At 40.0% G+C, this 25,799-nt stretch overlaps 1 protein-coding gene across 1 annotated transcript in view; it reads left to right on the top strand.

The window, feature by feature from the left end:
* The window catches only part of LOC104351564 (serotriflin), a 50,777-nt gene extending 25,284 nt beyond the window's left edge, over positions 1-25,493 (top strand). Inside the window, exons 7-13 of the mRNA XM_086460487.1 lie at positions 20,450-20,482; positions 21,126-21,202; positions 22,461-22,551; positions 23,091-23,236; positions 23,816-23,910; positions 24,612-24,700; positions 25,366-25,493. Coding sequence (XP_086316613.1) covers positions 20,450-20,482; positions 21,126-21,202; positions 22,461-22,551; positions 23,091-23,236; positions 23,816-23,910; positions 24,612-24,700; positions 25,366-25,493 — 659 coding nt within the window. The remainder of the gene's footprint in view (positions 1-20,449; positions 20,483-21,125; positions 21,203-22,460; positions 22,552-23,090; positions 23,237-23,815; positions 23,911-24,611; positions 24,701-25,365) is intronic.
* Positions 25,494-25,799: the final 306 nt, after the last annotated feature.

Here is a 25,799-nt window from a genome sequence, read left to right as displayed (position 1 = left end):
TGGTGCTCTGTTTTAGACGACTAAACTTTCTCTACACATATAGGAGAGTTAGGCACGGACAAAAGGGCACCCTTTATTGTCAATATGCCACAAAAGCTACTCTTGCAGGTAAGGGAAGCTCTTCTGCTCCTCTCCGTGTTTTTGGGACTTTGGTGAACATCCTGTACAAGTATGTCCATAATCATAAAGGAGGTCTAGACCGAAATATACAACATTTAGACCTCCATGTCAGGGTAGAAGAATCTCCTCTAGTGGTGACAGGGAAAAGTCTGTGTCTGTTTAATAGCTCTAAATTCCTCACACTCAAGGGAGAGCACAGTAAGAACAGAAAAACAACCTCTGCTCACCCCAACACTAGACTATTGGCAGCTTAGCCTTGTGATAAACAGTTTCCATTTCGCAGGATCCCTCTGTGTTAAAATTATTTATTTAAAGCTAACAGTCACACATGAAGAGTTTGATTCTCCAAGATGCTCAGTCTTTTGGCTTGAACACAAAAAGTCCTGTGCTTAAACTTACACGTGTGTTTAAGTATTTGTCTGGATCAGGGCTCAACGCTATTAAGTATTTCTTCTGTCAAAGTTGCACTCAGAAACTTCTTCAGATATGCTGAAACATTTTGTACACTTATGGTCCTTCCCTCAGTCTTAGTCATCATTACCACAGCAAAGTACTCAAATACTCAATGATATTGTAGAGTACAACAGAGTTAATAAGTATATTGCAGTGTACCCAGAATGGGATCATTCCAGAAAAGAAGTAAAATCCCTGTCTGAATATCTTGTAAGTATATGCAGCAGCGCTTTGTGTCCTAGGATACATTTTATATGTAAGTATACATATAGAAAATGTGTGTATATATATATATATATTTATACACAAGTATATATAAAATGCATCTTAAGATGTTTGAAAAACGCAGCATAAAGTAGAGTGAATCAGGAACTCAGTACAAATTTGTCAAGTTTATGAAAATAGTTTTGTACTAATTTCTATAGAAAAGGAAGGTAGGGAATTCCATGTTAAAGAAAAATGACTGGTTTCAAATCAAGAAGATTGTAAAACCTGATCTTTATGTTCAGTAAGGGCTTGGTACCTGCCTTTCTGCAGCTGCTGATGACACTTGCAGCACTATTTTAACAATCATAGAAATCATAGAATCATTAAGGTTGGAAAAGATCTCTAAGATCATCAAGTCCAACTGTCAACCCAATGTCACCATGCCCACTAAATCATGTGCCGAAGTGCCACCTCTACACTTTTTTTGAACACCTCCAGGGATGGTGACTCCACCACTTCCCTGGGCAGCCTGTATCAATGTTTGACCACTCTTTCAGCAAAGATATTTTTCCTAATGTCCAGCCTAAACCTCCCCTGGTGCAACTTGAGGCCAGTTCCTCTTGTCCTGTCACTTGTTACTTGGCAGAAGAGACTGACCCCCCACCTCACTACAACCTCCTTTCAGGTAGTTGTAGAGAGCCATAAGGTCTCCCCTCAGCCTCCTCTTCTCCACACTAAACAACCCCAGTTCCCTCAGTTGCTCCTTATAAGACCTGTTCTCCAGGTGCTTCGCCAGCTTCATTGCCCTTAGTTCACCTTGTCTTACTGTCATGTGAAATTTTGTTCTTAAAACTCGTTGCATTATGTTTTTGAAAGATTTTGTGGTTTTGAAAGTTTATTAGGCCAACTCATGAAAGAAAAATCTGTTAAAGGTATGACCTGGTTTGGGCTAAATCAGAACTAATTCTGTTTTAGTGCTTTAACTTCTCAGTTAAGTCTCCTCTAACTAACGGCATTTTCTGAAACAGCAGCCTGTTTTTCCAGACAGTGACTTCTCCCAGCAGTGATAAGGCCAGATGTTTATAGTCCGTACCAAGGAATGGGATGCAGAGAGGCCCTTGCTTATACTTGTTCTTATAGCGACCAAGGTCATTGCTAAATCTTGTACTCTGTGTTGGGGTGCCGGGAGTGAAAAAGGTCGCACCTACAGGGAGGAGCGAACTGGACAGGTGACCCAAACCTGACCAACAGAGTATTCCATCCCCTATACGTCATATTCAGTATAAAGCTGAGAGATCACGAGAGTCTCGCTCCCTTCGTCTCTTCCTCTCTTCTTCGATTGCCAACATCTGAGGAGGACTCTGTCTGTTTTTCTGTCATCGATCCCAATCCGTACATCTCTGAATCCAGTGCCTGAGTCCAGCTCCTGCATCCCATCCCTGCCTGCTGCTGAGTCCAGCCTGGGACTGCCCCAGTGCCAGCCCTGCGGTGTGGTGGTGACGTATTGTCATCAGGGTGGGGGGAGTTGGGTTCGGTATTTGTTTTGTATGTATTTGTACATATTGTATATATTTCATTATTTCCTTATTATTATTTATTCTTTTATTGTTATTGTTCCATTAAAGCTGTTTTAGTTTTCTTTTCCAAACCATAAAGTCTCTCTCTCTTGTTCACTTTCCTTTTCCCTTTTGGGAGGGAAGAGAGGTTAGTAGAGAGCGTCTGTCATTCATTAGTGGCCGGCCCAGCCTCAAACTGTGACAAGGTATTAAATACAAATACATCATCTCTAATTTAAGGAATACAGCAGAGGCTGGGAGATCATCGTATATTTATCCTGCCCTCCAGTTCTTCCTAGGAGTCTGGTTTTGGCCTTTCCTGCAAAAAAGACAGTGGGGTTAGGCTGACTTTCGGTATGACCCACTAGTGACATTTTCATATTCTTATTAAGGTGTCTATTTAATCTTGGACTCACTAAGACTGTGGTATTCTAAATTCAACAGACGTGAAGTCAATTTAAGCAAACAACTGTCTAAAATGTTTTAGGTCTGTGGATTCTGCAACCAGGTTTTTCAAAGTTTCTTCCAACTCTATTTTTTTATTTAAGAAAGTACCTTCAAAGTGAGGTGCAAATTCCTTTTTTCTCTTCATTTATAAGCCTTAAAAGAAAAATAAAAAGCATCTTCTATAAGGAAAAAATACTAGGCAGGGTACTTCAAATTAAAATGACATATCTCCAGGGACTCCTAAAGATACTATCATCACCCCATGAAAAATTAAAACAGCACAAGCCAAGACTGTAATTTCAGTTGCACTGACATGAAACTGTCCTATAGTGATACCACCGTCGCAGGTGAGGGAGCAGGTCTGTATTAGTATAGTAAATCTATGTCAGTATAAATCCTTTCCATCTTCATGTCAATGTGTGTAGAATTGAAATTACAATCATGTATCACACCCTGAGTAAATCTACTGAGCTCATAAGAACTCGCAGGGTTGGGTTTGCAAAGAGGTGTGAAAGCCTCTGTCATGATATCCATGTAGTCGTACGCTCAGATGAGCCACCTTAATTAGTGCCCAGTGCGACAGTGTGCTCTCCCCTCTCCAATGTGACCTTTATTTCCCATAATGCCACTCAACTGATACCCACTGGTGGTGGTTGTAATGGATGCATCTGGTCGTGATGGCTTCTTCCAGCTCCAAGGGGAAACAGGTAACAACAGAATAGCCAAAGGCTAACTTGAACAGTGTGCCCACCTAACCACAGTGCTGGTCAATGACTGACTCAAGCCAAATTTGGAAGAAACTAGCAACTGTAGTCTGTATGCAAATGTGACTATGAGTCAATCATATTATTCCATAAATAGTGGACAGCCCAGGGCCCGTTAAGGTCTCCTGCACAGCAGTAGACTGCATGCCAGGACCTCCCTTTGAATAGGGTTGCTCCTCAAGGTTACTCCTCGAGGTTGAGAGAATCCTTATTGCATCAGGTGCTCGGTAAGTGAATCTGAAATATAAGCACTGAAATTTTGAAATCTTAACTAAGTGATATGAAGGATCGATTGAGCATATATAATCCTTTAGACATAAACCATTGACCAAGTCTGGGGCAAGGTCTGGATCCAGCTGCACCTAGACTCTGTTCTGAATAGGAATTTAGAATGCAAGGGAGTCCTTCCTGAACCTCATGACCCAATGGGAGGGTCGCCTGACAGTTTTGTCTGACCCTGTCCCCTATGCAGCAAATACTCAAGTGTACCTTGCCATCGAATCTTGTTAAACCACTCTCGCATTTATTGTTGAACTTTGTCAAATTGCTGGTTTGTACCAATAAACATATTGCTGCTTCTTTTTTTTACGAATGAAGTGCACCACTTCATCCACGACACCCGGTAAATTGCTGTGCATGCAGAGCATGTCCATAGACATCCCACTCTGCCCGGGAAGGGGATGGATGGCTTCTATCCACCAGAGGGCAACAGGATACCATGCTCACAGGAAAATTACTGTCTGGAGCTGCTTGTTAGTGGTGATACTCAACAGTGCATTTAGTGGCCTCCGCTTCCTCCATGCTAAAACGCTAGGCTTAGGTTTTACTCTGTGTGTTTGGTCATTCCTGCAGGATGGAGGGGAAGCTGTGTGTGCAAGGTGCTTCTCTGTGCCAGCTGCTCAAACATAACATCCCACTCATGCAAAATCTCCACTTAGACTGGAATTGGTACCCTGAGCCATTCGAGGGGATCCACCACACTGAACTGAAGCATATATCTCAGCTGGATGCTCTTTGGACGGGGTCCTCCGTGGGATGGGTCAGGGAAGGATCTCCATGGTGCCCTGCAGAGAAGCCTCTCTTTGCAGGTGGGTTCTGGGATAGCTCACTGGGTGTGTTAGGTACAGATGATGTGAACATCCTCTCTCATTTACCCCTTTGATTTGAACAAGGGCAAAATAAAAGGGACACCTTAAACCAATATTTGGACTGTATAGGTTTACTAAATCAGCCACCTCCTCCACGAAAGACTTCAGCTGACTTAACTGTCCTTGCATATCTGACTGGATACACCTGACTTGACAGCCAGCTGAGCATCCTCACCCTCACCAACGAACTGTTCCTGCTGCAAACATGGAGGTGGTGGCAAGAGCAAGCCAGTGTATAAAGCTCCATTCATCTGTCAAAATTAGCACCACTAGACATCACTGAATAAAAATTGCTCAAGAGGCTTGCAGTAGAAAAGTACACATACAAATATATGTGCAAATAGTTTGAGTTTTAAATTTTACATTGCGAATGAGCGTAATCCTGTCGCTCTGAAATCCCATCTGTGAGCTCCCTCCAGACTCATGTCAGGGTTCAGCTGCTTGTGTTCCCAACATCCATAGCCCGAGTGCGTACCCTTGACTCCTTCTGCTGGGAAAGAGCAAAGGGAAAGTCTGTAGAAATACAGCAAAGCAAACATAGAGAGAGAGGAAATACAGTTGAGATAGGGTTGTTAGCAGCTCAATGGTTCAAAAAGGAAAACAGTAACATGGAAATTTCTAAAGAAAAAGAAAAGAAAAAAAGTCAGGAGCTATCTGGGAATCGCTAGGCTTTTGGGTGAGTCACTTACGTCCACAGAGATGGTGGAAATTGGTATCTCAGCAGAACTGGGTGTGCACTCGATGAAGCTAGGGAGGCCAACAAGCCCCCTCAGTGCCTGCCCCATCAGCAAAGATTCTGCACAGTCATGAGCCTCAAAGTTGGTCAGAACATAGACACTTTTGCATATGACAAACATCATATAAAGCAAAAAATAATTGCGTTATATTTTGTATCTTTTGCTTGAACGGTTTGTGCCTGACTAAAGATGCCAGAGCAAATGGACCCAAAAGAGAGCTTGTAACAAGAGAGGTGACGGAACAAAGAAGTGGGAAGCTGGAAGCATCCACTGAACACCCCTCCAAACTACGTGACCCTCACCCTGGTCCACAGATTTGAGCAATATTGTTGCCGCTATGCATGGTTTTCGCCATGTTCACTCAGGCCTTTTGCAGAGGAGCAAGGAACAAAGAAAGAAAAATATTTAGGAAGGAAAATCAAGGAAAGGAGTTGTAATTATCTCTTAAAATCAGGCTTTCAGATGATGACATTCTTTTAAGGTAAATATACATTAACTTGTTTATTCGATAAGCTGGACTGAGCTTGCGATTTGTTGCTTGGCACTAAAAGTATTCTTGAAGTAAATGAAAAAGTGCCCTGGTTGCACAACATGGAATGTTAAAGAAAAATTTACTTTGGCATACAAAAAGTTTCCTGGTAAACACTCTCTGGCTCTGTAGGAGTGGTGGGTCACTGACCCACAGTGTTTGCTTTCCATAGACAAAGAACAAGCAAGGCAGAAGTCCATGAGACTGTAATCTGCAGAGAGAATGTAATCATCCTCATATGAGAATGACACGATGTAAAAGATTATTTCTATTTCTTTCCCAAAGCAGTTCAGACGTGGAGATGACCCAGGTAGTGAAATTTAAACACCTTGACGCACACAAGGGAAAGGCAATAAATCTCCATGTAAATTGTCTTCACTACAGTAGAAGACAGGACAAATCCATCTGCAAGATTTAAAATAGCAGTGAGATGGAAGAGGTGTAGTCAAGTCTGACGAAATTCACCACCATTACTTAAGGAACTAATTGAACAAATGTTTGAACTGTGAACAACGAACTTCATGAAGGGAAACATCTGATAGAAGAAGCGGTTTAGAGTTTTGGGAAGATGAATACAGAACTTCTGCCTTAAAAAGGAACTAAAGAAGCATTTAAATCATTGCCCCGGTTTGATCCAGGGAAAAATTCTGGATCAAATAATTGAAAAATAGATGCATCAATCCATAAAGGATTTGTTGATAACAAGACACATCTAATATTTCAACTTTCTATCATGCAGGCCTGCGAGACAAAGAGGCCTCACAGTAGCTAAGTCTTTAAAAGGGAACTTTTATTTCCTTTTTTCATACACAAGTGGAAATGTGAGAAAAGTTACTCTGCTGCTCTGATACGCAAATTTCTGGCTCATAAGATAAGAACCTGCTTGTGATCAACTGGAGCTAGGCAGAAGAACCAAGGCTAAAATTGTGTGACATGACTAGATATGATAAAGTAAATACAACCAGTATGAACTGAAAAATGACAGGTGTTTTTGTTTGCAATAGCACTCACACCTACCATATTAGTAATACAATATGAGGGCAAGGTTGTCTAGGGAATGTTATCAGAAATATCAGGTTTTGGACACACTAGAAGCAAAATAAGGACCAAAGGGGAAAATGTAGTTAGGAAAGGACGGCTTATCTGAGAAGGGTTAGACCAAAGAAAATGGGTTGCAAGGGCAGTGAAAAGGTGGACTCAAACTCAGAAAAACTGAAAATAAAAATAAAATCAAATAAAAGTAAGTGAATCTTCTGGCAGTAAGACCGTGGACACCTACAGACATCAGTGATGCCAACCTGCAAACCAGAGTCCACCAGGACAGTTGAAGGTCCCCCATTGTACTTTGTATCAGGTCAACATCTGGTGGGGGGACGGGGTGGAGTAGCATTGCATCACAGTATTTATAGAACTATAAGTTAATAGTGGATCTAGAACTTAAATTAGATTTAAGAGCTTTAATTAACAGTTTCATAGTTGCGCATAAATGCCTGCATAGCTATACAACAGCCAGTTACTGTTAGTAGCTTGATATTTTTTAACTGGATTATGGATTATTTTGATTCCTTAGGTTACTGATTTATATTACTGGCTGCTTTGCTTGTTACCTCCAAGTGTGTTCACTACTCAATATACACCTTGATCAGTTAACATAAATTACATCTGAAGTGTCCAGTCCAAAAGGGGAGTATCAACCCCCAGCTGTAACAGATGGATAACTGGCAAAATGAGTCAACTGCAAGCAATAAACAAGATATTCTTTAACTTTAATAAGACTTTTGATATTGACTTTATATGTCATTACATATAAAGAAAGAAAATGTGGTTTAGATAACATCCCCATGAAGGAGGATGTGCAGGGGATGGGACTGGAATTCAAAAAAAACCCAATAAACTGGAAATGTTATCTGGGCTAATAAAAGATGAGACAACAGAATAACCAAGTATATGAATGCTCATTGGAGCACAGCAACCTTTAAAATGGATGAGACATCAAAAAAGGCATGTTTTGTTCTGGGATGTATTAACCACCTTCCTGTTGATAAGACCTAGAAGTTAATTATTTCACCCTGTTCACCATCAGTAAGTCTTAAATTGACACAATAATATTCAAAAGATTTTTTTTAATATATCATTATGTAAATATTAGTAAAGAGATGATTCAGTACATAAGAACTATACTGCACTTTCCTGGAATTTCCTAGCACAGCTTTTTTAGAAGGGTGATCCAGGAGTTCAACTTTATGCTGGGCTAAGTAATTTGCCTGCTAACTTAAATATTACATGGCTGCAGTAAGCAGGGAAGTGGCTTTTTTCTTGCAGATGTTTGACATTTTCAGGGTTTTTTTCCTACTAGAAATCTACAGCTGATTGTTTCTCCATCTAGAGCAACACTTTACCTCGGGCAATGGGAATTTGGTGAGGATACATTTGGCCCACACAATATATCAAGACCTTCCTCAGCTTCTCAAGGTGATTGTAAGACTGCTAATGTTCAAAAAAAGACAGCAGGAAGCAGACTGAGTAAGTGGAACAAAGAGATTTATTTATTCTTCCTTTCTGAGGCCAGGAGTAACAAGACCAACACAAACAGATAGTAAGAAGTATGTAGTATTATAATGCATACAACATAATAATAATTAGAGTTCTGGGTGGACGTACACTGTAACACATATTTCCAAAAAAAAAGATGATCTAGAAATCAATATTTCTCCTTCATAAAGAAACAATTCTTTAAAAATATCTGGACAAATAAAAAAAAAAAAAAAAAAAAAGGAAAAAATCAACAAGCATCTGTAGCAGAAAGCTACAGCCAAAGCTTTAAAATTTCACGGAAGTGCTTTAAACGACAATGTTAGAATTTTAATTGCACTTGAAACATGAAGCCTGAAAAAGTCACCATCCTGGGACTCCAGTAGCTGCTCTTAAGTGCTTCCAAAAAACAGTCGTATACATTCTCTATATTTTGCATCCAGTACATTGTTTCCCCAAGATTATGAGACTGTTCTTTGACAAAGTGCTTAAAATAATTGACTGGAAATTATTTTTCAGATCTGGATAGAGACTGTTCCTTTCTCCTACCAGACCTTTACAAATGTTTACATCAATCCTATTTCCAAACCTCTCTCATCACAGATGAATTGAAAGCTGTCCAAGGTTGTATTATAATAAAGTATTCTCAAAGAGATGTGAAGCATTATTGAAAAAGAGCACGAGGATCTGTAATCAGGCACTATCCTAACCTGTTCATTGCAGTGTCAAACTGTGACTGTAAAAACTAAATAAAACACAGAAATGTCTATTGAACAGTCTCTTTAAGAAAGACAAATTTTAAATTAAAGCTCAGACTTTGGAAATGAAATATTTGATCCTGTAAAGGTGATTAAAACAATTATTACCTTTCTGGTGCTCTTTTCCTGCAGCTCAACCAGGGACCTAGAGGTGGAACTTCATTTGGAATAACTAAATACAACCTTCTCTTTCCCATTTCCTCCAACGCATTAGGAAAAAAAATTCAGATCACCCCATTCAGTTGTGAACAAGGTGCTTAATTCAGGGTATTTATGGGAAAACCAGAGACAAAGAAAAGTGCAAGCAGTGCTTGGATCTCTATCTCATTCACAGTTAGTAGCTACAAGAATAAAATACTTCACCCACTGTGTAGGAAACTTGGATGGATCCCTTTCCTCTGTGTGCTGAAGCACACATCTCTCCTGCTCTAATTCTCATGTCACGAGGGATTTGGAGTGGCTTGTGTTAATGAATATGCCCTCTTTATCCCCCCCCTCTCCCTCTTCTGGCTTCTGGAAGTGGTTAAGATGCCTAAACATAAGTGTCTAACGTTGTATAAGATGACCCAGTGCCTATAGTACCTCTGTGTGGGGCTGGCAGATGATTTGTGAGGTACTCGTGTTGGAAATTTAGTTTGCATGCAGGGATATGGTTAAAGGGATTTAGCTTGGTTACAGCAATTTAGGTTGAGCATTTAAATCTCCTACGGAGAGCAGGATATGCTATTGTTACCCCTGAAGGAGAAATAGAAACAGCATCTCTGCCTGCAAACACGTCTGCTCAATGCAGAACTCGTTGCACTGATTCATGCTCTGGAAGTGTCAGAAGGAAAGTGTGTTAGTATCTATACCAACCCAAAGTATGCCTTTGGAGTCATACACGTCCACGGTGCCATCTGAAAAGAAAGAAGACTGTTATCGTCACAAGGAAACCCTACGAGATACAGTGCAGAAATGTTGAGACTACTGGAAGAGGTTAATAAACCCAAAGACGTGGCAGTAATGCATTGTCAGACACATCAAACTGGACCAACCAATGGTATCAAAGAAAACAGGAAAGCTGATGAAGCTGCTAAAACGGCAGCCTTGTCATTAAAGTGGCAGCCCTAATCAAAAAAAAAAAAAAAAAATACCTACAGAGTGGAAGTCCCTAAATATCCAGAAAAGGAAGATAAACTGGCTGAATTTTTGAAATGCGTTAGGACTTCTGAGGGTTGGTGAAAAACCCCTAATGGACAATGTATAGTTACCCCACAACTGATGAAAGAAATTATGAAAACAATACATTCCACTACCCACACGGGAGCAGACACTTTACTAGAACAAGTAAGATTCTTTGCCATAGGTACCAGTACGATGAAAATAGCTGAAAGTATAACACAATGACGTGAAATCTGTGTGAGAAATAATCCTAAAATTCAATGAAACCCCTTACTTGGAGAGGTGAAACAGGCTCTATACCTGGGAGTTACTGGTAGATTGATTTTTATAAATATTTGTTAGTTTTAGTAGTTACTTTTTCTGGATGGCCAGAAGTTTTTCCATGTCAACACCAAAGCCAGAAAGGTTATAAATGCTTTTTTTAAAAAGATATAATACCCAGATTTGGAATACCTGAAGGTTTATCTTCAAATAGGGAACCTCATTTTGTAGCTGAAATCCTTCAAGGAGTTGCAAAGTTTTTACAGTTTAAATGGGATTTACACACCCCTTGGAGACCACAGTCAAGTGGTAAAGTAGAAAGAATGAATCAAACTGTCAAAAATAAAATTCGAAAGTTGTGCCAAGAAATGCACATGAAACGGCTCGATGTTTTACCATTGGCATTGTTACGAATTCAAGTCACACCTAAAGCTCGGAATAAACAAAAGTTAACCCTTTTGAAATATTGTATGGGAGATTTTATGTCATCAACTTAACTGGTAACAGTGATCAAATACTGGGGCACAGGAAGTTCTGCCTCAACATGAGGAAAAACTTCTTTACACTGAGGATGACAGAACACTGGAAGATACTGCCCAGAGAGGTTGTGGAGTCTCCTTCTCTGGAGATAAAACTTGCCTGGACACAGTCCTGTGCAACCTGCTCTAGGTGAGCCTGCTTTAGCAGGGGGATTGGACTAGATGATCTCCAGAGTACCCTTCCAACCCCTACCTGTCTGTGATTCTCTGAAATAAGACTGCCTCAGGTAATCACAGTCAGACACTTATGGGTGTGCTTAGTCTACAGCCTCGCTTGTTGAGAATTTCCTTGCTACTCTCCAGAGAGCAAATAAGCTGAACAACAGTAAGGTTGAACTGACTTACAAGTCAGCCACATTATATTGTGTATATAAGCATACAAACTCAGTAGCAGCCACTAGAAGGACAAGACCAAAACAATGTTAGGATTGAGCAGAAGTAGGCAATGGTTTGGGTCTTTCTCAGCTGCTCCTCAGCCCTCACTGCTGCAGATCTGATTATGCCACGTTCAGCAGAGGCTTAAACTCAGCGCTCAGGTCAAAGCAGCCCAGCAAACAAGGAGCAGTCCCACTGCCAGTCCATAGATCTGCCTCTGACAGCAGACCTGAACATGCCTCCTTCATAAAGTGAAAGCAAATTTCAACCATTAAGGACTGCAGATGTGCCACAGTGGGCAGCAATCTAATCAGTACATCTGCTTGGATTGAAAGATGGTGAAGAAAAGCCATGGTGTAGCAGTTTGAGCACACACAGCTGGCAACAAAGCAGTGGCTGGCAGCCGCTTGCTCACCCCTACCCCGTCCCCTGTGGGATGGGGAGGAGAAAATACAACCGAAAAGGCTTGAGGATCAAGACAAAGTTCAGGGAGGGCTCACTCACCAGTTATTGTCACGGGCAAAAGACAGACTCAACTTGGGGATAACAACACCAATTTAATGAACAACCACCACCATCAAGGATAATGAGAAATACAACCAGGTCTTAAAAACAACACACCTTCCCCCACACACACCTCTCCGGTCTTCCCGGACTCAGCTCCGCTCCCTCTTCCCCCCAGCAGCGCAGGGGCAGGGAATGGGGGTCACAGTCCGTCCAGCACAAGGGGTCTCCCCTGCTCCTTCCCCCTCAGGGAGAGGGGCCCTCGTAGCCCTCCCCTGCCCCACCGCGGGGTCCCTCTCCCGGCAGACATTCCCCCTCCAACCACCCCAACGCGAGTCCTTCCCGCGGGGCCGCAGCTTCCCAGAACCCCCCAGCGCGGGTCCCTCCCGGGGCTGCCACCCTCCCACCGACGGGCGGCTCCAGCGCGGGCTGCCTCGGAGCCATGGCCTGCTTTGGGCCCATTCCCCTGCTCTGGCCCAGGGTCCTCCGTAAGCTCAGGCCAACCTCTGGGCCACTGCTGATCTCCAGGAGCTGCGGGGGCTCAGCTGCCACCCCACCACTGGCAGCAAGGGAACATTTGCTCTGGGATAGCTCCCCCTCTCCTTCCTCACTGACCGGGGGGTCCACAGGGCTGTTTCTCTCACATCCTCTTCCTCTCTTCCTCTCATCAACAAAGACAAACAGAGAACTTCTCCACAGATTCTTTCACCCTTAGAGTTATTCACAGAGGCGTCAATTAGCCTGATCATGGCCAGAGGTGAGTCCAAAATTGGAGATGGGGAAGCTCCTCATACCTTCTTACAGCAGTCACCTTTATAGTCCACTTAACCTGCCAAAACACTGTTAGGCACCAAACCACCACACATGGTGAGTAGCTTTGCTCTCCGAAGATCGAGGGCACATATGGAATGGTGTGTTTCTGAGAAAGGTGGATTTGCCCTACCTGCTCTCCATGCTGGCTGAGCACATGCCTCCTCCAGTTCAAAAACAATGGTACAGTATTATAACAGTGCTATAGTCAAAATTTCCAATTTGCAAGTTGGCTATGGCCGGTATCTCAACCCTGGTAGTCCAATAACCTTCAAAGAAACTTGTAGCTTCTGTATTTATGTGCCTTGACTTTGCCTGGGCTAGATTTTTTGGTGTGGCATCTACTCCCATCTGACAGTAACTGCTTAATTATTACCCTGTTGGTTACCTCCCTAATAATAATCTGGAATCGAAAACATGTTGGGTTGTGTGGAAAAAATTAATAATGTTCCTTTTTGCAAAACAAAGTTAGCTAAAAGGATCAGGCCTGCAAGGAGTTCTGTACAGCTAAGAAAAAGATCTCTGCAAAGCCTAAACAACACAGAACAGCATAAATTTTAATCAAAGGCACTAGTTAAGCTGACATTAACTTCAGTGGAACTGAAGAATTGAAAAATTGAAGAAACTGTAATTTTGCTTTCATTGCTTGAGTTCAAATCAGAGTTTTGTCATTCAGCTTTATAAGAGCTGGAAGGAGAACTTCCACAGTCAAATACCTCAAGCTGATTTTTTTTTTTTTTTTAATAACTTTCCACAGATTTATCTTTAAAAAAAATACACACATTTGCAGAACAATGTGGAATTAATTATTTTTTTTCCAATTAAATTACTCCACCCCTTCAGGTAATCTACATGAGGAAGTGGTAATTGATATGCAAAATTGTTCTTTGTACCATGGTCCCGGATGTCAATTTTATTAATATTTGTTTTCTTCACAATTATTTTACCTATAGACCATGAATTGTAGCATATCTGGCAGCCATTCTTTATAGAACAAATAGATTTCACTATTTAAACAAGTGTGTCACACTTTAAAGAAGTACTTGCAGCAGTATTATTTCATTTTGAGAATACAAATAAAACTCAGGTGACTGCTGCAAATTAATGAAAATTGCTGAATACAGTGCATGGGTTAAAATAATGGATCCCCCAGGACATGAAGTATCTGGAGGTGCTAGACCACCTCCCCTCACAGTCAATAGAGATGCCATCTTGATAAATGTCTTGATAAATGGTAAGCAGTTTATTAGGCTTTGTCATGGTGATGACCTTGGTATCATCAAAGCACTTTAGGTAAAAAAGCACCCTTACCCTTATCATCTCAGAACATGGAAGGTCATGGGAGACTTTCTCACAAGTGACTTCCTGTAGTGCTGCCCACTATACAAATAAAGAACAAAATTAGCTGTGTTTGTTAGAAAGGAATTACAATCTGATATTAAAATGTTGGCAGTAGCATATAGCCGCAGAAATACTGCAGAAACCAGGAAAAAATGAAACAATATTGAGCTGTGCTATGGGCAGCAACCTCGTCCCTGCATAACAAAAATGGTGCTCAGCGTGTAAAGCACCACAGCAAAGACAAAGGTGAGGAAGGGAACTGCAAGAAAAGAATGAGGAGATGTGCAGATGTTTTATGCCTTCTGAAAGACAAGAGGCAGATTGTGTTTAACTAGAGCAGAGTTGAGCATTGAGAATCTGTCAAAGCTGACTGTGATATTATCTTACAAATGAGTGGAAGCAAAGATTCTGCAAAAAGGAAAGGTGAGCTGAGTGATGCTTCACTGGAGAAAAAAGGCAAACACATACCACACATCTCTTCATTCTGAAGGGGGAAAATGTACACATCTGTAGCTATCCTGTGTGTATATTACTCTTCAGCAACACGTGGGGCAAATTGTGCGTACTATAATGCCTAGTGCCACAGCCTTTTGGTCTCAGTGAGCTAACGCAATACAAATTTTCTTTAGCAAATGGAAGTTCAGGAACCACTTGGAAAAAAATATCACAATGCTGCCCAATGTGCAGGTCATTCTGTTCATGGTTATGAAGTGAGTTATTAACTTATATATGTGCTTCAAAATATTCGTTCCACTCTTTTGCCAGAGCCAGAAAAGACAATTGCAATGCAACCATTCCTAAGCTTGAGCTTTCATCTTGTGAACACAACATCAGCACTGCAGCTTAATGATTAGACTACAAGTATTTTGGCAAAGTCAAAGTGCTGCAAAAGGATAAGCCTTTTATTTTATTTCCTTGCCCTGGGGACAAGCAAAAAAAAAGCCAGAACAATTGGCTTTTTGTTGGCAGTTGGATTGGTTCATTTTCAGTCACCCGTTCCCTAAGAAAAGTTGTTTCTTCTAAAATGTTTGGCCCCAAAGCTGATGTCATTTATTGATAATAAATATTGACAAGAAAAGATAAGGGAATGCATATATACATACATGCATATATATATATATATATATATATATATATATATATGTACAACCCTGGAGTGAGGAGAGCGTCTCACTCCTCCCACTCTTCCTAAGACACAGAAGTATTCTGTCTGGACGAAGGTAATGTACGCAGAAATTAATTTCAGTATTAGAGATGTTATCCATAGAGTCACTTGGTCAGTATTGGTTGGGCACTGTGCTACAAAGGCTAATGTAGTTAACAGCTAGGTTGCACCAAATGTGGTAATTAAAAGGAAATGTCTATAATTCCAGAGGAAGAATTTAAATATAAATTGTATCTTCTGCTTAGAAAGCACACCTTCCACCTATGTGGGTGAGAAATGGCTTAAGTGAAGTCTAATTCCCATAATTCTTTAGACCAAAAGGTACCACTTTGATTCACTTACTCCATTCTTCAAATGTGAACATAAATTAATGCATCTTGCAGAGGGTGGTCAGTGATGGGAAATGCTTTTCTAATGTAATTTGAATTATTTTTATGTGGAATTTATTTCACCTGAGTATTGGGTATGCTAGGACAGCTGAACTCAGAATTTTTCCGTCTAGAAATGCTAACTAGCTGACCAAGCTTACTGCATATTATTAAAATGTCTGTTATGTGTTACAGTATGCAGTAAGCTGGTTGCATTTTCTTAATGCAGAGTGAAAATTTTACATCTTTAACATGAATGTTAAAGATGTAAACTCAGAGAAGGTAGAGAAAGCCTATTTCAAAGTAAATGAAAAGAAAATATTCCCATTCTTACAAATTTTCAAACCTGCTATGTCCTGAAAGCCTTATCAGCTGGCAGGACAAAGGCTCTGCTGAGAAGTGAAGCACCAGGACTAAACACAAAAAGCCTGGACTGCATTTTTCAAATAGAACTTTCTTTCTATCTTTTTAGCTATAGATTTTTTTTTTTTTTTTTAACATTCAATCAAATTTGCGCGAGATGTCTGGTTTTCAAGCAGAGCTAGCGAAAAATGCATTGCTAGCATTTGTCTTTTCAGAAGCATAGAAGTGATTTAGTGGACTGAATACTATTGACATGGAAGGATAATTGTATCTGGGAACTGTCGACTTTTGACTTTGAAAGTCATGCCACATGTATTTACTCCAAGGGACAGATTTGATTGTACAGTCTGACAATCAATGATGTGCAGTATTATTTTAATCTAGTTTAATTCTGGATCTGGAAATGTTTTATGTTTCCAGTTGTAGCACTTTCCTGGAGAGTCCCAGAGAGATCTTGTTTCCACATGTAAGGACAAGATAACTCTTCAGGGGCCAAAGATATCCCTGCAGTTTAAGACTTTATTCTTCGTTAGTATGAGTGAGATCCCTGCCTCTACCTCATGCATGTGATTTCCTTATGCAAGCATGGAAAAACAAGCTAAAGACTGAATATCTGAATGACATGAAGTGTTTGGTGTGATAGGATATGTCTTGTTGATTTGTACCGTGCAATGGAATATACAGTACTGAATTAAATGATCAATCTAGCTGCAACCTGCCTAGTATCAGGAGCATTATAGTCACCAGATCACATTCTCCTGGTGCTTTCATAGGGTGAATAGACTTCCTAAGAGTTAATATTTCTTAGCCCAGGCACAATGCCACCATAACATAACCAGAAGCCCATTGGATTCAATCTCTGCATGGCAATGCTGTGCTAACATTTTTGTTAGTACATTTTGGGAATCAATATATTGAGCTCATTACCTTGTGAGCTCATAAAAGTATACAGCACATTGCACAGACTAACCCGAGAGCTTTTGGTCTGAACTCAGATAACTTATTCTTGCTTTGGTACCATGCAAGCAAAAAGAGAATTCACTTTTCATCTTTGGTTTAATCACCCTAGAGGTAGGTTGAAACTCTGCATAGCTGAGCATTTAAAAATAAATAAGTTATTTTGTTCCAACAGTGGCTGGATTGCCACCTTCTGATACATGGACTCATGCCTTATATTTGTCCATGAACACTTTGCTGTGACCATTAGCCCTAAGATCTTTTGGCTGGGTGTACAAGTCACATGACACAATTATGTTTTCTGGATGATTGAGCTCCAATCTTATTGGAAAGTCTTTCCTGTGCTGTAAAAATGATTAATGTTTCTAGCTATGCCTGTACTTAATAGCATCTAAGTTCAGAGGAAGTCAGTCTCAACCTCAAAACTAAATACGGGCAAGAGTATTGCTACAGTGACATGTGCTTTGGAATACTCAAACTAGTGTGGGAGACTCATAAAATGTGAACAGTGAAGGGGTCTCACACACAAAGCAAGACATTTGAAAAACTTTGTATTTTCCCATGTTCTGGCAGGCCTTTCCCAGGCCCTCTGTGCAGGGCTAAATTTTAGTTGAAAATTTAACCCCAGATGAGGGTTACAATGAACCTGTTTGTGCCCAGTTACAGACCACAAAGTATAGAACCTGCTCCTCAGTGAAGATGAAAGTATTGGAGCTGCTGCACTATTTATAAATGGAAGAGTCACACCAACTAACAGTCTTTCTGGACCCCCATCATTATTCTTTTTATTGTTACCACTATTTTCCCTATAATAAGCAGCAATTTCTGACACCATAGATGTAGGCTGACTCACTCATGCAGGATTACATAGCAAGTAAATCTGCTGACTTCAGTAACATAAACCCGACATAAATAAGAGGGAGATCAGATCAAAAATCTAGAGGTAATTTCAGGTGCTAAATAATGAACAGGGTATGATTAATGCTACAAATGTTATCTCTTCCAAGTCATCATTCTAGGCACAAGAAATATTAATTTCATTCAGTGAAAGAAGAGTGAAATGCAAGCTGTTTTTCCAAGACCCTGGTAACTTGCTGTTAATTCTTTAAGATGTGAATCTATCCTTCAGTTTCTGTCAGAAGTGAAAGCGCTTAGTTTATTCTTCTCACCTAACACCAACTTGCTTATTTAATCAGTTAGCAGAGACGGATTAGTGCATTGTTTATATTTTCATTGTATATTTATGGTTTTAACAGGTGTTAGCCCAATAGTTTCCCTTCCAAGCAGGATTTCCTAGATCTCTACCACCGACCTGTACTGCTCACTGTGCGTTTTTCTCAGAGGCCAGCTCTGTTTTCCTTGCTTGCTTCAGTCTGTTTCAAAACAACCTGTTGAGCTCAGTTACTCTTCTTTGGCATTTGGCCACTTCTTCATTCTTTACCAGCTCAAAAGACATGATTTTGCGCATATTCTCAAACATATATTCTCTGTATAATACAAAAAACCATAACGTTTGCTTCTTCTGAGATGTAAAAAAAATATCCCATGAATATGAGTGGGTTTAAAACTGTGTACATACCGCGGTATTTGCTCCTACAAGGCATCAGCCAATATTATTTCATTAAGGTTTTATTTATGTCTAGGGGTAAGATGTAACTTGAGGGTGATCATCACCATTTACTGGAGATATTATGATGCTGATTTGATGAGGAAACAGGGAGCAGGAAAGGAACATAGACAACTGTTGAGTTCAGTGCTCCACTCCACACTACCTGTTCCCAATACAGATGATGCCTGCTTGAGCAGGACACTGATTTGACCCTACTGAACAAATTAATGGGCTTTTTTTTAGTACAAGGAGGCAAAGATGAAGGGAACGCTGCAAATTCAATATATCTTAAATAAGTCAAAAGGGGGTGGATCCATCTGTTAGAAAAACCATGCAACTTTATGCTACTTACGGTCCCTGCTTCAATGCAAGGTGGAGTCATCTCTCTGTATGAGAGCGTGGTGCCCATGCACCAATATACACTCATCTGCACAGTTTCAGCACTTCCAACCATATTAGGCATCAACTAAAATAATCTTCTCTGTGGCAGGTTTGGCTTCGCAACAGTTTTGTATCTTGCTTCCATACCACACTACACCACAAACTTCATGCAACAGAAATTAATAGATTTGGGGTTTTCTTTTTTGTTTTCTCTCCATAGAAATGGGTCTAACAGCTGCAACCATTTTCCTGGCTATTTTAATACACCAATCTCATGGAAAGGTAGGAGCATTCATCTATGCAAAAGAACCATATCTGAGCGCGTTGTATAGATATCTGACATAGCTTAGTCTGGTCTAGTGACCTCTAGAGCTTTAGAATTCAAGGTTGAAATTCTTGTTAACATGTTAACATAACACAATAAAGATTGGTATTAAGATATTTCTTCTACCTATCAAAATACTGTTCTTTTCACAATATTAATTTTAAAAATACAGTTTCCAAAAAAATATAAACTGAAACTATTATAAAATAGTTTAGCTAAGTATTAGAAACCTATTCATCATCTCTCCTTAGAGAGGACTAGTCTTGTAAGATGTAGATATTTACTATGCAGGGACTTGAATGTGAGCTATTTATCAAGGTGTGCTTATTAATGAATGAAAAGGATTAAGTGCTTCAGGGATGCCAATTGTCTCTTTCTTCAATAAATCTAAGTTGCTTGTTTCCTTCACCTGAGCATAGCAACAGCCTGAAATAACTGGCTGAGGTGTTATTTCTAGCACTGTAAATGTCTTAAGTTAAACAAGATGTATGATACCTCTTGGAGTAGGTTCAGTTGCCCAAACAGAAATGTCAATACAGCTTGAGACTCTCCAGAGTATCTGAGCCGTTCATGGGCAGCTGTACAGACATGCCTTTCTGAAGCAATAGTCTGAAGCTAGGTAGGGTTCTCTGGGAACTTCAAATAGCATTACGGACCATTTTAAGTCACTGACCACGCCTTTAAAACCTAGAATTGAGTTCTGAAGGCGAAGCAGTAGGATTCATTCATATTATTTAGACATTTCAGAATTTAGTTTCTTTCATTTTATGCTTTTCTCGCCGACCATAAAGGCAAACTGAGATGACTTTTAGATATTTACATCTATGATACAGATATCTAAAATTAAATAAGATGAACCAGTGCCTGGAAGAGAGATCGTCACACCAATGGCAGAACTCATCTCACTGACTTAAACATGAAAGTATTAGTTGTCTAGATCTCTGTCAGGCTCTCTCTGCAAATAAAGAAAAGAAAAAGAAGTACTTTTAGAGAATGGTTCTTCCAGTCCTAAAAAGGAGTTCAGATTTTGTGGGATGAGTTACTTCTGCACTCTCCAATAATGACAAAGAAGGTGAAGGTCTCTAGCTTAGACTGTCTCGTCTTTAGACATTAAGTAGGAAGAATCTTTTCCGGAGGAAAGTTTTAGTCTGGAAACTCTAATGAAAGCATTGCAACTCTTTTTCTCTGCAAGGATTCAGGACCTGACATCACTATGTGAGAAACAATCTCAATCATTCATTGTTTTCTTGAACTTAGTTATTTCAGAAGATGGTCTGAAAACAGTCTTACATTCCGATCCAGCTTCTTATACTTCCAAATCTTACAACTGACAAGAACTAGAGGCTTTTTTAGTGCACACAAGAGGTCAAAGCCAGTCTTGAGATTTGGCTCCACAGCTAAGCTTTCTCCATGTTTGATGTAGAGACATCTGAAGGTAGAATTCCTATCTACAAATTTAATTTAGGGTCACATCTGCTAATGAAAAGTCCAGTTCAAATCAAGGAAGGAAGAAAAAAAAGAATCAGCAATTATAAGAATAGAAGAATGAATAAAGGAAAGTTGGAAATTTCCAAGAAGCTTTACTTTGACACAAAGCTCATAATTTATTTTGCTTATTAAACTTCTTATAAGTGGAACATTCGTTGTTATCGTTTTCCAGGGTTTTCTGCATGAACTAATAGACAATTCTTTCTTTCTTCATTTTAAGTTGCAAGACCAAAATGAGATCCTTGACCAACACAATGAAATACGGAGATCTGTGACTCCCACAGCCGCTAACATGGTGAAGATGGTAAGCTGTGCATTGCAACTATCCCGCTTTCCACGTCTTTAGGAAGACTGTAGCCTTCTAAACAGCCCACGCTCAGTGAACAGAGAGGGCAGGCAAGGTGCTCTGGGACTGAGATGAAGAAACCAGAATTTTAACCCTTTGTTTCTGCAGGCTTCATGCTTAATTTTGCACATCTTGATGCTGCAAGTACTTGTAAACTCATCGCAAATGTCTCAGGATGGGCCACAAGTGCTATTCAAAACCTCTGTCCTAACCAACATGTCTTAGTTTCTCCATTTAGAAAAATTCAGTTAAGCAACATAGGAACTGTTCTATGCCTAGGCTTATTTGTCGACAAGAACCATGAACACAGGTTTGCCCCAACCACATCTATTTATTGCTGTCAAATCTACGTTAACACAGCCTGCACAGGGAATCACAAGTTCTTGCCTTGTGTTATTTGTATTTGTGTCATTGCGATAGACAGCAAGTGCAAGCCTTTCAGGGAAAGCATTTAAACTGGAACAAGGTACAAAATGCAGTGATGGCCCTTGGATTATGGGTAACACTCTTTAGTCTTTAATGGGATAAGCATCTCCCTTAGAAGAAGAGAAACATAAGCCCTGGATGAAGGAAAGAGTAAGTAAAGCAGGAGCAGGAGCACGAGCAGCAGCATGCTTCTGAATCACACACTGCCAGAGAGGCAAAAAACCCCTGGATGTGCCTAGCCATTGGTCCTCAGCTGAGCTTGCTTTGCCCATCTCTGCTCCCACCCCGTCACCCCTGATATTCTTTGTTATCCCTATCCCATGAGCAGAAGAGCTGGTCCATGCTTTATGGCTAAGTCTACATGCTGAGACTTGCAAACATTCCCCAGGTTCGAAGATCAGCTGGTGTCTGTCACTGCATCTCAGCTGCACCTGGGCTGAAAACGAGTTTCAGGGCGTTTGGTGCACGGTGCACTGCGCCCTGCAAAGTTAACTCAGGCACAACACCAAAATAAAGCAACAGTATGTTTTAAAATTCCTATTAATCAGGACCATCTGGAGATCAGGACTGTGTGATACCAAGCAGAATAACCTGCTCTGCAATATATAAGAGCTGAAGAGATGTGGTGCCCATGCCCCAGTAATGTAAACAGGCACAACTCCCCTGCTTTCTGTTGAGGACCACGGGAGCATTCAGTGCATGATGCCCAAGTCGCTCCCCATTTTTTTTATTCTCGTGGACTGCACCAAGCTATCTGTGACCTGGATATTTCTGCCTTTGTGTCTTTCAGGTGTGGAGTGAGAAAGCAGCTGAAATGGCTCAGAAATGGGCAGATAAGTGTGAGATGACATTCAGTCCAAGCAAGGAGAGAGTCCTTAATGGTATATGACAAATACGGAGCCTAAGCTGATGTTAATGCCAATTTGCAGACAACCCCTGTGCATGTGAACTAGAAATAAAAGTAACTTTATTCTGTTGTAGAATATCTTTTTAGGGTTATTAAACACAAAAACATCATCTTTGTCAGATAAAAACCATGAAAGACAGACTATTGGAACCTTAGAGAGGGGGATGCTATGAACTTGCCCTGTATTTGTACCTTTCTTGAAGTGCCCACATTTGGCTTCTGCTGGAGACAAGACAGCACAATAGCTGACTGTTGATATGACCAAGTACAGATATTTTTGTGTAGCATTTTGTAGTCAGTAAGTATCTGTGACTGAAAGGTCACCAAAATCAGAGTAACATTTCCTGCAGCTTTCATAGGATCAGGTGTGCTGTTCTCTTCTTAAAATTACAGGGCAAATAGGTTGGCATAGAGATTTTTTTTAGGATGTAGCTATATCCCCTCTGTCCTAACTCCTACACTACAGTTTGCTTCTCTCTGAAGTAATAAAATAGACTTACCTTACTACTTCAGGTGTCGTCTGTGGTGAGAATGTGTTAATGTCATCTAACCAAAGAACATGGCCTGAAATAATTGCAGTCTGGCAGAGTCAGTCCTCCAATTTCAAGTACGGACGTGGAGCAACCACAAAAAATGCCGATATCGAGAACTATACTCAGGTACGGAGAACTGAAACAAGCTGCAGTGATACACTAGAATTACAGGAGTACACTTAAGGGAGCTGGCAGATATTATTCATCAGAAAAAAAATGATCACTGTCATCAGACCATTAGCTATCGTTCACACTCTGATCCAAAGAAGAATAATAAATTAACACACTTTTTAATCTGATTCTGAGGCAATAGAATCAGTATTTTGGAAGAGCTGTCCAGAAAGGAAATGTTATTCTATAGAAAAAAAATTCAATACCTTTAATTTAGAAATAAATATTTTCTATATTGGAATTAAAATACCTGATTAAGAAACATCAAAATAAAATATCTATGATTCAAATATTTTAATTTAAGCTTTACTGTCCTTCCAGAAACTGCACTGAAAAACATTTTGAAACTGAAGAACATGGTTAACTCATTTTTCTATTTATTCTTTCTGACAGCTAAACTGTAAACTTCAAATCTAAATAGACAAAATGAAAGAAAAAATTATCTACTGGATCGGTCTGTTATTTTATGAGCTCTTTGATCACAAATCAATACAACATGACTCCGAAATAATGTGTTTATTTTTTATTCTACAGATGATCTGGTACAACAGTTACCAGATTGGATGTGCAGTTGCCCACTGTCCTACGAAGACATTTAAGTACTTTTATGTTTGCGAATACTGTCCTGCGTACGTACCGCCTTTTTACTCATAACATGTGATAATTATGAATATGTTTTCAAAAATTCCTGTGGTCCATTGATCATGGATAAAATTATTACAGTTTATTTTAACCATTTATCATTTCAAAAATACTAATGTGAATTGTAGGTTTAATATCAGGTTAAATAGTAATATTTATTTAACATTAAAACAGATATTAGGGAAATTTTAGCATATGAACAAAGAAAGGTCTATCTCTGTCAGAATCAGACATCGTGCACAAATCATCCTATAATTTTGACCACAAACAAGAAACTCAGATGCAAAGTGAAAGCCAACAGCAAATGAACATTCACAGAGGTAAAGAGCACATCTGAAACAGCTGCATGTTAGAAGGCATCTGCTGAGGTTATTTCCTTATAAGATAATCACTTGAAAGCCATTAGAAAAGCAGAACTAGGAAGCATGTAAGAGATTTTTGTTAACTGATAATGCTATACAAATGCAAATAATCCATTTTCTTTCTCTAAACCTTCTTGTCCCTCTTATTTAAAATCAAAGTTCTTCTATTCTATGAATATTTGAAACTAAAACACAACTGTCTATGAAAATAATGTTATCAAAAAACTTCTGGATGCCTTTCATTGCAATAAATAACATATATTAATCTTAATGGCTCAGAACTGCACTTTGATCTTGTTTTGTGTTGTATTTCTTTCAAATTTCAGAGGAAATAATCCAATGCAAATAGATACACCTTACAAAAGTGGACCACAATGTGCAGACTGTCCCGGCCACTGTGACAGAGGGCTTTGCAGTAAGTGAATGTATTCTCCTCCTTACAACAAACATTGCATTACTTCAGCTAATAATGTTGTTCCTTTGCGGCATTTTATTTTTGTATAGTTACTTCTTGCTAATCTGGATGAAAGATCCCAGAACTGCCCCTTTCATTTCCCTCCAGAAATAACAGTGATTAAATATCCCATCAGAACAGGCACGGTCTTGAGCAGGGGGGTTGGACCAGTTCACCTCCAGTGGTCCCTTCCAACGCCAACCATCCTGTGATAACGGGTAAATTGCCTTGCTGTTGAGCGATAGGTGCACTATCACACCGTTAATCCGCTGCTGCCCTCTTCTGGAAAGCTCAAGACTAAATGTCTTAATGTACATCTCTATCTAAGGGTACAAACAGATTTATCAGGCTTCACACATCTGTGAAGATCTGCACAGGCCCCTGGGTCCTGCAGGCTTCCACGTGGAGCAAGTCAAAGCATATAGAGAGATGGGTGCTGTAAGATACCACCTTTCTGCCTGCGTTCCCTTTTCTATAATATTCAAGCAATTTTAACAGCAAAGCAAAAGTGCAAAGACTATACAGACTTGAAAATTTGCAGTTTTTTGGAAAACGCAGAAGTATCAGACCAGGCCTTGGTTTTCAATTAATATTTCACGGGTTTGTTTCTATCTCTTGTGTTTCAGCCAATCCTTGCAAGTATTACAACTTCTTTGCAAACTGCGAAAGCCTGAAAAACTCGCTTGGCTGTGACAACGCACTGGTGAAGGACAAGTGTTCTGCTAGCTGTAGGTGCACCACTGAAATCATATAATGTCCTGGTGGATGTCATCATAGCTGCTGTGCAACTTACGAGGAAAGAGCAGAACTCACTGTGAAGTGTGTTCACTCTCAGTGCATCAGCTCAGACTGACCTATAGTTTACATTTTTTTTCTGAAATCTCACCATTATTTCAGTCCTAAGTAAGTCTAGTAGCTCAAAAAAATCTTTGATGTTGATTTAGACTTTGCAGAAATCATGCTTAAGCTGCTAATGTGTTCCTTTGTGGTTTTCCTTCCAGTGGAGCTTCCACCAATTCATTGGTTTTTAATGGGAAACACACTTTCAAAATGTTTTTGG

The sequence above is a fragment of the Leptosomus discolor genome, chromosome 2 (genome assembly GCF_034619465.1).
Source record: "Leptosomus discolor isolate bLepDis1 chromosome 2, bLepDis1.hap2, whole genome shotgun sequence".
NCBI lineage: Eukaryota > Metazoa > Chordata > Aves > Leptosomiformes > Leptosomidae > Leptosomus > Leptosomus discolor.
This window is presented reverse-complemented; position numbering and strand designations above follow the sequence as displayed.